The sequence below is a fragment of the Gavialis gangeticus genome, unplaced genomic scaffold (genome assembly GCF_001723915.1).
Source record: "Gavialis gangeticus isolate Ggan-Ray unplaced genomic scaffold, GavGan_comp1, whole genome shotgun sequence".
In the NCBI taxonomy this organism is placed as follows: Eukaryota; Metazoa; Chordata; order Crocodylia; family Gavialidae; genus Gavialis; species Gavialis gangeticus.
The window spans coordinates 59,297,273-59,307,700 of record NW_017728993.1 but is presented as its reverse complement, the minus strand read 5'-3'; the positions used below and the strand labels follow the sequence as shown (position 1 = coordinate 59,307,700).

General features: G+C 43.7%; 1 protein-coding gene across 1 annotated transcript in view; it reads right to left on the bottom strand.

Annotated features, from left to right (window-relative positions):
• Window positions 1-2,469: 2,469 nt before the first annotated feature.
• Window positions 2,470-10,428, bottom strand: part of ACBD6 (acyl-CoA binding domain containing 6) — a 160,984-nt gene continuing 153,025 nt past the window's right edge. The window contains exons 7-8 of the mRNA XM_019501781.1: window positions 9,883-9,913; window positions 2,470-3,447 (exon numbers count right to left, since the gene is read on the bottom strand). Of these exons, the coding sequence (XP_019357326.1) occupies window positions 3,293-3,447; window positions 9,883-9,913 (186 nt within the window). The 3' untranslated portion in view covers window positions 2,470-3,292. The remainder of the gene's footprint in view (window positions 3,448-9,882; window positions 9,914-10,428) is intronic.

Sequence of the window (10,428 nt, the reverse complement as noted above, 5' to 3'; positions counted from 1 at the left end):
GTTTTGTACATCCCCCTCCACACAGCTGGACCCAAAAGCAATCAACAAGCTCTCTGCACTATACAACAAGATGCACGTTCAAAATCTTTCTATTTTATGTATACATCCTGCATATATGGAATTAATATCCATGTAAAAAACTGCAGAGTCCAGTGATAAACTGTGGAACTGGGTGCTAAATTTGTCATTTCTGACCATACCAGTTTACTAAGATACACATTTATTAGTAAACTATCAACACCTGATACAGGCAATATCTGCATGGGTGGAGTTATTAACATTCCAGACAGGAAGAGAAAAAATATCACATTCCCCTGCAGAGCACAATCAAAGAAAGAGTCCTTGTTAGCCAGCTGAGTGTTCAGATTCCCATAGCTAAGTTAGTGGACGGGCATTAAGAGTAGTCTTACAATTCATTTTAGCTGTGACCAACTTCAGACTTAGCTGTACTCCCAGCAAGACATTTTCCTATACACCATCATATTCTGCAAGGCTGTCATCAGAATGCAGTTTGGGGGAAAAAGGGGACATGGCCTAATGTCTGTTATAACATCTACCTCCTACAGTGGGAAGCAGCGTATCAATTTTAAACAGCAGCCTTCTTAGTCCTTGCTTCTGTAGATCCCGAGATAGGGGGTGGGAGGTGTTTTCAGTGGCATTCCTTTAACATACCACTGAATGGGATGGAACATCAGTAGGTACCTGCCAACACTCAGCTGCACATCGCACACATCACCTGGCCAGACTAGCCTCCAGTGCTTTTCTGACATTAGGTGATAAAGCCCAGCAGAAAGTTCAACCCTTCCTTTCACAAGCACAGGATTCATGACCTTCTAATATGCAAAGGGTTCAGTTAATCAGAAAATAATTGTGTGCAACTCCTGCTGCTGTTCTTCTGTGCAACATGCACCATTCATATCTTCCAGGATTTCATAAAAGATAGAGTCTGAAGCAACAAGCTGACATTCTTATTCTGTACAGTAACCACCAGTTACATTTGTGAGGCCACAAGACTATGCAAGCCATTGCTGCATCTGGGCTATAGTAGATACTGATGTTCCTGATCTGACAGCATGCATGCACATTGCCATGTTACTAAAGCCATCTTGGGCTATTGTTTTGAAAGCTCATATTTGTATCCACAGGTAGGCAGAGCACAGAGCTGCACAAGCAATTTCTTCATCTTATTTGTCTTCCAAAATAGGTTTATACATTCTCCAATACATATATGTTTGTATCAACAAGTGCATCTGTTTCAGTATTTTAAATGGGTCAACTGGGTGTTAACTAACACAGAGGCAAAAAGGAATCTTTTTTGGTCAACCACACTTTAAAAATGTACAAGAACATGCTATTTATAAATGAAATTTTTTTGAAGTGTTAAATTAGGGCAGCTACAAATCTGGCAAAAGTCAATGGAAAGATTCCCCTTTCTTTCAGCAGATGCTGGGTCACCACCTCAGATCTGATGTCATCTGAAGAATGAAGTCAGTTTAGTTGGAAAACAGGTAAACCGTTGGAAACAACTGGGCACAAACTTCAGTCATAATGTTCCATCCATGTGTCTGTACAGGTCACACCGTAAGCGTGAGTAGGGACTATATTCACTGTGTGTTCTGTTCTTCCAGGGGTCAAAAAAACCCACAGAGAAAAAATGTGGAGCAGTGTCCACACAGGTAGCGTGCGCTGCTCAAAAGTGGAGCCAGGCCGCCCAGAGCCCCACTGTGGCTGCCAACCAGGTTCCACGTGGCAGGATCACTGCTGCTGTGGTCCCAGGTGCCCCCCAGGAAAGGCTGCCACGCACAAGAGCACGGGCATTTCCTGGGGACAAGTAGCAGCAGCGCAAGGTGAACTGCTGCTAGATGTCCCTGGGGAACCAAACATCCACACCACGTTACTACGTTCAGTGAGTCAAAATAACATCTTCTGTAGTCAGGCCTTAACAGAAAGGGCTAGGCTCAATGTCAAATGGATTTATACTTCAGTTACATTTGCACAGTTCCATCCACCTTCTAAAATCCCCTGCATCAAATGACTATTAAGAGCACAGTGATCTCTGACACTAACAAACATGGTTTGGCGTTGCTGTACAGATAAGTCTGAACTGTGTGGGCTTTAATCCTGTCCTGACTAGTGCTAGTTCCCTGTATTTTGAAAGAGCCTTAACACTGGATGAGGACATGGTTAACACACAGTAGCACTCTCCAACCCGGCTAAAAAGAAACTGCAGTTATATGCACATCTGATGCACCTCTACAATCCTGTCCATTGGTCTATTAACTAACCAAACAGTAATCACTCCTAACAGCAGTCTAGATGTTCACAGCTCCCTCCAGGGCCATTTAGTCCCTGAGAGGTTCTTGGTAGCTGTCACAAATCAATATCAGTGGCACCTGACCCCAGAGAGTTATCCTTAAAGACTTCCCCAGGATAAGGAGCTGGAAAAACAAAAAACGAAACAAAAACAACTGAGACTGAAGAAAAGATTCTTACTCCTATATTTAACTATAAGAACATATAAGAAACAGTCATACAAATGGCAAAACAATTCCTTAAGATTTCACACTAGGTATGGAGAGTGAGAGTTCAAAGTAGACAGACGTCTGTCCTCCTTTCACATCATTTCGCAGGCCCTAGGATACTTTATATCTGTGATACAGAGGGACCCAAGCAAAAGAAAATGCTTATTTCCCTGAGCTGATCAGAAGAATGCTCAGGCTTTGTTTGCAGGGTAAGGGTTTGTGAAAGGCCTCCATTCCCTCAGTTTTGCAGGACTCTGGTCATCCCCCCGCAAAAAAGTCAAACCATTTTCATATTCTGCTCTTGCTTTTATTTATGGCATTTGGTCAGGCCCAGGGAAAATCAGCTTGGCTTCCTGACAGGACTAAACAAACCTCACCACACCTGATCTCCCCATGGGTCCCATTTGGTCACACCTGAATCTTCAGAGCTGATCTGTTCAACAGTTACTAATCATATACATTTTCCAAATGAGCAGCCATGTTTAATACAATAAAATGTTGTTTAGAGTCCCCTCCCCTCCCAGAATGGTGATAAATTCCAGAGCATGCAAACCTGAATCTTTTTGAGCACAATACATATCCAATACCATCGCCAGTCCAAAGATGTAAGCCAGACTTGCCAGACCCCAACCACCTGAATATTACGTGCCGTTCTCAAAAATAAACAATGCATATTGCAGAGGATCGTGGAGGACAGTGGGGGGTATTGCAGAGTTCGTCCATTCTCAAAGCACTGAGCTGATGCTGTCCGCAGTCACCCAGCCTTTTGGCTAGGTTTTGCCAGTTGTGTGCTGCTGCAGCATGGATGTGATCACTTTACAGTCTGTCACTTCCTCCGGCAGGCAGCCGTCTTGGTCCTGGAGAGTGGGGTCTGCTCCAGACGTCAGCAGCAGTTCCACAATGTCAATGAACTCGCAGGCAGAAGCTGGAGGAGAAGGCAGAGTTAGTATGGGGTTGCCAACAAATGGGAATTCTAGTTCAGCAGGGGCCAGCATTTACAAACTGGAAGATAAAAAAAGTGGCCACCTCAAGGGAGATTTCACAATGCTCCACAATTGTGCTAGGCATCCTATCCTTACACTTGATGGACATTTACTGGTGCTAGGATTTGTCACTTCAGCTTCTGGCAGTGCAGAGCAAATCCTTGTTTGGGGTAGAATTCAGCACTAATGTATTACTTGGATTTGGAGTGAACACTGCTAAGTAAATGGAAAATACAGCCTTGAAGATTCCTGTTGTCCTGAACCCTTGACCGGTACTTTGGAACAGCACAGCTAACTGGCTGAGGCCAGCAGCAGTGGGATCTAGCAGCAAACATGAGCCGTCAGGTGTAGACACCAAATGTAGAAGTACTGCATTAAGGGGTCCAGGGAAGGCAGGTAGATTTGGTCAGCTGGAAGAAGGAGGAATGAAAGGAAATAAGATTTTGAAAGTCATAACCTATTTGGTCTTATTTGCATTACTGCTGCACCAGTGTGGCCTGGGCATGGACCAGGGCACCTCGGTGCTCAGTATTGTATAAACACAAAGCAGAAAACCAATCCTTGTCCATAAAAGCTAGCAATCTAAGCATAAAACAGGACATAGAAGATGCTTATAGATGGCCTGGGGACATGGGGAACCTGGACACCATGCTAGGCAGTGGGTCTCAGCAGCTTAGCCATCATCCAGTATTTTTGTAGGTGCTCCAGAAAAGGCAAGTGTTTTGAAGAGCACTGGAGAGGGAAAATGTAGTTGTCCAGGTGCTTACAGGGAAGTCCTCACCAGTGGAAGGGGCAGTGTGGGAAAGAAGCCACAAAAGTTCAGTTTTCAGGTATGTACAAGTGAGTGATGGAGGCTGGTATCAGGCGATCCAGTACTTGTCACTTAACTGTCTTAGTTTCTGGCTGTTTCTGTGCAACCTTCATGAGTAAAATAATCTCAGTTTACTGACACTTTCTGGAGCTGCCTTGCTTTTTTTTTTAAACAAACACAAATGGTAGAAAAATCCTTTAACATTGACGTGTTTATTAACCAGCTTCATACCCGTGGCCTGTACTCTGAGTTTGAGCAAGACTCCAAGAAGGCCCCTTTTGCTGCTCCCCTACCAGAAAATGGTTTACAGGCTGCCCCAAAAGACTGGATGAATCCTCAGCTGGTGCCAAGTTGTGCTGGCTCTATGCCACCCCTTCCTTTCTATTCAGCATGGGGACCTGGCCAGGTAAAAGCTGGCATGGATGAAACATCCTCTCCCCCCTAATCCCCAGCCAACATAATGGCCCTTGAGGGATGGTTATAAACTACAGTAATTGAAAGTAGCATTTAGCTCATTTAAGATTAGACTAGAGGCCAATGCAGGTCCAGCTGCCCCCCTCTGCAGAGCACATCCTTGCTACCTGCGCTCCTCAATTCACCCTCTCTGCTCCAGCCCAGCAGAACTGGCCAGAGCTGAAGATCAGAGTCAAGCTGTGTTCGACTCAGGGGTATCTTGCCTTGGTGAGTGCCTGCTTTCACACGTGGAACTGGGCAGGGTTTGTGTAGTTCCCTGCTTCCTTTTGCACACATCATAACCAATCAGGGCTTCTTTGGAGTCAGGTCTATTTCAGGGTCTCTTTGCTACTTGCCGACTACCTTGCCTTTGTCTGTGAATTTCCCATTCAATAGACATTGCAATGCCAGAATGGCATGTGAGCCCAAGTATGCATGCCAGCAGCTTGGTGCCCTTACACTCAGAGTGGAAAGATCACTGGGGAGCACAATCACTATTTAAATATTACCATGCATGCCCAGCTGCCATTTTCAAATTCTCATTGTTTTGCCAAATCCAAGCCAAACATAATCCAGACATCACCAACACCTTGCCAAGTTCCAGCTACTTATCCACTTAGCATGAGGCTGTTAAAAAAAAAAGCTTAATTTAAAAATGGTAAAAGGGCTGAAGCTCTGGCACCTGGATTCTAACTTAAAGCATCCTGGTAACAGACTTCTAGCACATCCTGAAATGTCTCAGTCCTGATCTGCCTCCTGAGAGTCAAGATGGCAGCTTCCTGCCCGACTGTTAATTATTGGTGTTAATTATATTTCAGGCACTTTAACAACTTTAGAGACTTACACTTCTTTGCCATTAAATGCTGTAATTAGAGTATCTTTTACATTACACTGCAGTTTTCTACTGACCCAAAGGGACAAGCAGCAAAGTTTAATTAAAATAAATTTAAGTGTGATTGGAGCATCTATTTTAAAAAAAAGGGAGAGAGAGAGACTGATGGGACTGATGACAAAGCAAGCAGCAGGTTGGATACGACTTTGGGGGGGGAGAGAGAGACAGAGGGAGAGAGAGAATGAAGCAGTACAGAGATAGCAATGCCCGACAGGGCTGCCAGGAGCCTTTAAGAAGAAAGAAATTTCCAAAAACCAGAGTTAGCCACACAAAGGCAGTCAACCTCATGGCTTCCCAGGCAACCTGAGCAGCTTGTACAAAACCTAAGCCACCTCAGATCCTACCTCTCCAAAGAAATGACAGATCTTTGTTCACTCTTGTTGTCACAAACACACACTGGAAAGGACTAAGATGGACTTTGGCATTGACTATGGGCTTGATCACTGGAGGTGTTCGGCACCAACCAAGTGCCTGAGATCCCTCACTGCTCAGCTGGTATCCAGCACCACTCAGGAACGGCTCTAAATAAGGGGATGCGTTTGTGTTGTTGCTGTGCCGGGAAATACAAATGGTCATCAACCCATCTCTGAAAAGCACAAACAAGTCCCTGGAGATTAGAACAGCTGCTGAATTTATGGCACCCTGGGAACCTCTATTTGTCAAGTGCCAGAGAGGCAGCCCTGACACTGGCACAGGTGAAGATGAATTTTCATTCAGCACAGTTCGCCTTCCGACTCCATTAATCCTCTGGGTTTTGATGATGAATTTCATTTTTTTTATTTATTTTCACTACAGCATCCCCTCCCACAGCACCGAGAGTACAGAACAGATGGTGCTTTACAAGGATGACAGAGCGCCCATGAGGATACAGAGCCTGCCCACTCTGAAGTCACGTGCTTGCAATGGCTAGGAGAAGCCTTGATTTCCTCTGGGAGACGCAGAGGCAATGATTTTAGTATTCCCAGCGGGTAGGTGAGTAGATGGATGGATGAAGGGGAGTTTGGTGAGGGGGAGCAGAGGACTAACAGACCATTTATGAGGGAGAGCATGCTCATACTGATCAACTCTGCAAATAAGCATCACATTTAGCCACAAGTACCAATATCCAGAAGACAGTGGGGCAGAGGCAGGTGGGTGCTTTCGGTTCTCATAAATGCAGCCTGTTTAGGAAGGACAGACTGGAGTGCTGGCCTCCACTTAACCTCCGATTAAACCCAGGGTCAGAGCCAATCGGAACAAGCCAGGATTTATAACCCATCTAAGGGGGTAGTTTGACACCTGCCGTAATCAGGAGAGCTGTCACTACAAGGACAGCTGTCAGGCCAAACTCACTCATAAAAGTGGATGGATAAGCCCCAAAAGCAGCTTCTGCCTTACTGTCCTCACTTTGTGGGATTTAACCATTTTGTTAAGGCTGCAAGAAAAAGGAAGGCCATGGAAAAGAGATCCTGCTCTCAAAGCCAGGAGGAGACCGTTTTACTTGCATTCCTGTACGTCTCTGCTGCAATTACCAGCCCCATGCTGGACCACTAGCAGGAATCATAATGGTAGTGAAGTTTATTAGTAAATTCTAGGTCTGATTAATTTTAATTGATCAAGGACTCAAGTCAAATTAATTTATTAAATTAGCCAGGTATTTTAAAGCCTCAGCTTATTAGAAGTGCTAGGGAATGGGAGAGGGAAATGAAGAGAAAACCATTTCATAGGCTGGGTTCAGAGATGTGCAGACTGTGACGGTGCTGAGGGGACGACATATAGAGCTGGAGTGGACCTACGTGGCAGGGATCCCAGGCAGCATTCCTACCGATCAGTTATAGCAAGAAAGGATGAGAGAATCCCCAAATGGAGGGGGAAGAGGTGAGGGGAGGAATAAACATCGAGTCAATAAAGTGACCAAAGGTAAAATGTGTGTCACACTTGAAAGTACTTTTTCTTTCGGCGTTACAAGTTAAAATATGACTCTCAAGTTGCACGTAGAGTGGCTTTTACTCAAAGGGACACCAGCACCTCAATCACACAGCCAGCTGATATTCGTTTACCCACCATTGTTACTGTAACTTGAACAAAGAGGAAAGAAAAATCTCCCCACCTTTTTTTCAATTATGATGTACCTCTGAGGGCATTTTGTGCACAGTTATTTTCACTGTTTCTCTGACAGCATCTCCCTTTGTGTGTGGGTGGGTGTTTCCGAAAGCAAGAGGAAAACTGTGATTATAAATGAACAAAACTGGCAGACCGATGCAGGGACATGAACAAACTGAAACCACGTTAGTTTTGTTTTTCTTTTGCAAACAACCAGATTTCAGGTTGACCTTTTAATTCAATCCCCAGCCATTGTGACCAAAAGTCTGAGAACAAATAGTCTGCATACATGTAATACAATTTTCATTTACTGCTTCAGACAGATTATCACTGGATAGTTCAATCATACTAAAAAAAAAATTACCATTCAACTGGGCAAAAAACCTGTGATTAGTTCAGGCACCTTAGCTGGGTACGTGGGATAGCATGAGGATCCTCCCCTTCAGAACAGAAACTACATGGAAGTGACTCCAGCCATGGTGGGAGAATTTTGCCCTCGGTAAGTAAAATGGAAACATTTGAACGAGAACAAAGACAAAACACAATGTGGTGTTGAAAGGCATTATTTTGACATCATAAGCACCACCGTCTCCTGCAGCAAACAATGAGATATTTCAGTCAGAATGACTGAATGTCTGAAATAAAAGGAACAATGACCCCAACATGAGAAACAAGCTGAGAAAAGTCGCATGTTGTTTTACTAAATAAACCAGAGGTCCAGATGCCCAGAAGTTACATATGTTTAGATCCAGAGGCAAACACTGCATCTTGGGCTGACCTCCACAAAGTAATTTTGCCAACCTGCTAATGTTATTGCAGCATGAGATGGACAGAAGAGGTACAAATGTGACAAGATTGACCACATCAGAGTATAAAATAATGGGAAATTACTTAACTTAGGGAAACATTCTAGTATATTTGTCCATCTTTGTTGCATTTCCCTTGTGCAACACCTGTTTCTATAATTTTAGTCGCTTTGATTTTTCTCTTGTACATATAACAATCTTCAGTTAAAAAGATTACTGCAGAAGATTTACTTTAAAACCTTCAGTTTTCATAACTCAAGTCAAGTTAATTAGTTTAGCTGTAGGAGAGACAATTCTATAATTTCAACAGATGCAAGAAACTGCTTGTTTGGCCAAGTGAAGAATCTGTTCAGTTGCTGCTGCTGGTGTAAGCTAGACATGTATTTTGTATGGTTAAAGTACAGGACATGTCAGTCTGCAAAAACTGTCCTGGGATAAATCCTAAAAAAGTTTCCCAGATAAGACGCAGTAATAGCTTATCCTAGGATATTGCAGTATGTATGTGTACATTTATGCCAGGACTGCATCATTAATGGGAGAAAAGCAGCATTTCATTCAGTCACTCACTAAATCCTGATTAGAAGGGTAATGTGTGTACATGCCAATCCTGGATAAACACAGGCCTGACTTATCCAGGGACAAATAATGCAATGTCTATTCCTGGCCTATGATACAGTTCCCCCCACACATTACTTCTAACAGGTCGAACATCAACAGTTCTGGTAAGCAAGGACATTCCTGTGTATAGTATCCTGTACACAAAGCAGTACTGCAAACTGCTTTATACAGAAAGGGAATTATTATCTAATGGGAAAAGTTCAGAAAATAAAGAAAAGTCAGTAAACACATGAGAGATGACAACCAAGGCCCTCCAGGGGAGGACAAGAAACAATGGGCACAAACTGATTGAAGATTGCTTCAGACTGGACATAAGGAAAAAGGGGTAAGGTCCCTTCCAGCCCCTAACATCTATGAAACTATGATACTCTGGACACTAGTAGACAGAACAGCCCATTTGAAGAGAGATTGTTTTGGCAAAGTCCAGATAGCTGTGAGAGGAAGATAAAGGTTAGAGATGATGGGGCATTCTTCATCATACCTCAGGGGTGTGGTCATCCCACGACCTATGTTAGCATGGGAGATTCCCAAGGTCACTTGCTGTAACCTCTGCACACTGCTTTCCCACTGGACTCTTGGAGTTAGCTGGCCTTGCTAACACAGCTCCAGCTCCTGGACAGCTCCATGCTTCTAATGACATTGTTTTTCTGTCAGTCTATTTATTCAGTCTGCAAATTCATGTACTCAGTATGGAACAAACTCAAACCCCACTTACCATAATGCAGTGCTGTCTGGCCTTCATTATCCTGAAAAACAAGCACATCCGGTTTTAGAGTGGCATACAGGTTTTAAGGACAAAAGTAAATTCTATTTTTAAATAAACAACTTGACTCAGAACAGTTTACTAAATAACTAGATAAACAGCACAAAACAGTATGCTAAACAGTAGTCAGATTTTCCTGAATGTATCTGTTATAGGCTCAGGAAGCAGTGAACATACATCAGTACATCCTAAGAATGCCTGCATTACATCACAGTATCAGTGCAACTGAGTTCACAGCATAACCATTCCCAAGCACAACAAAATCAATGATTCGAGTCCTACAGCCACACATTGGGTCCCTGGCCAGGTCTGCCACAGCAACATGACACTGGAATGAGGTGTGGTGCATTACAAGAGGTGCTCTCCAGACAAGACCTTCAGTAGCTACTTCAGGAGAGGCAGAACTCCCAGACAATGCTTCTTGCCCTTTACAAATGGGTATTACCTGTTGTTGACAGCCCACTGAGTGATCTGTTGAGATCCACCCTGCTGGGCTGA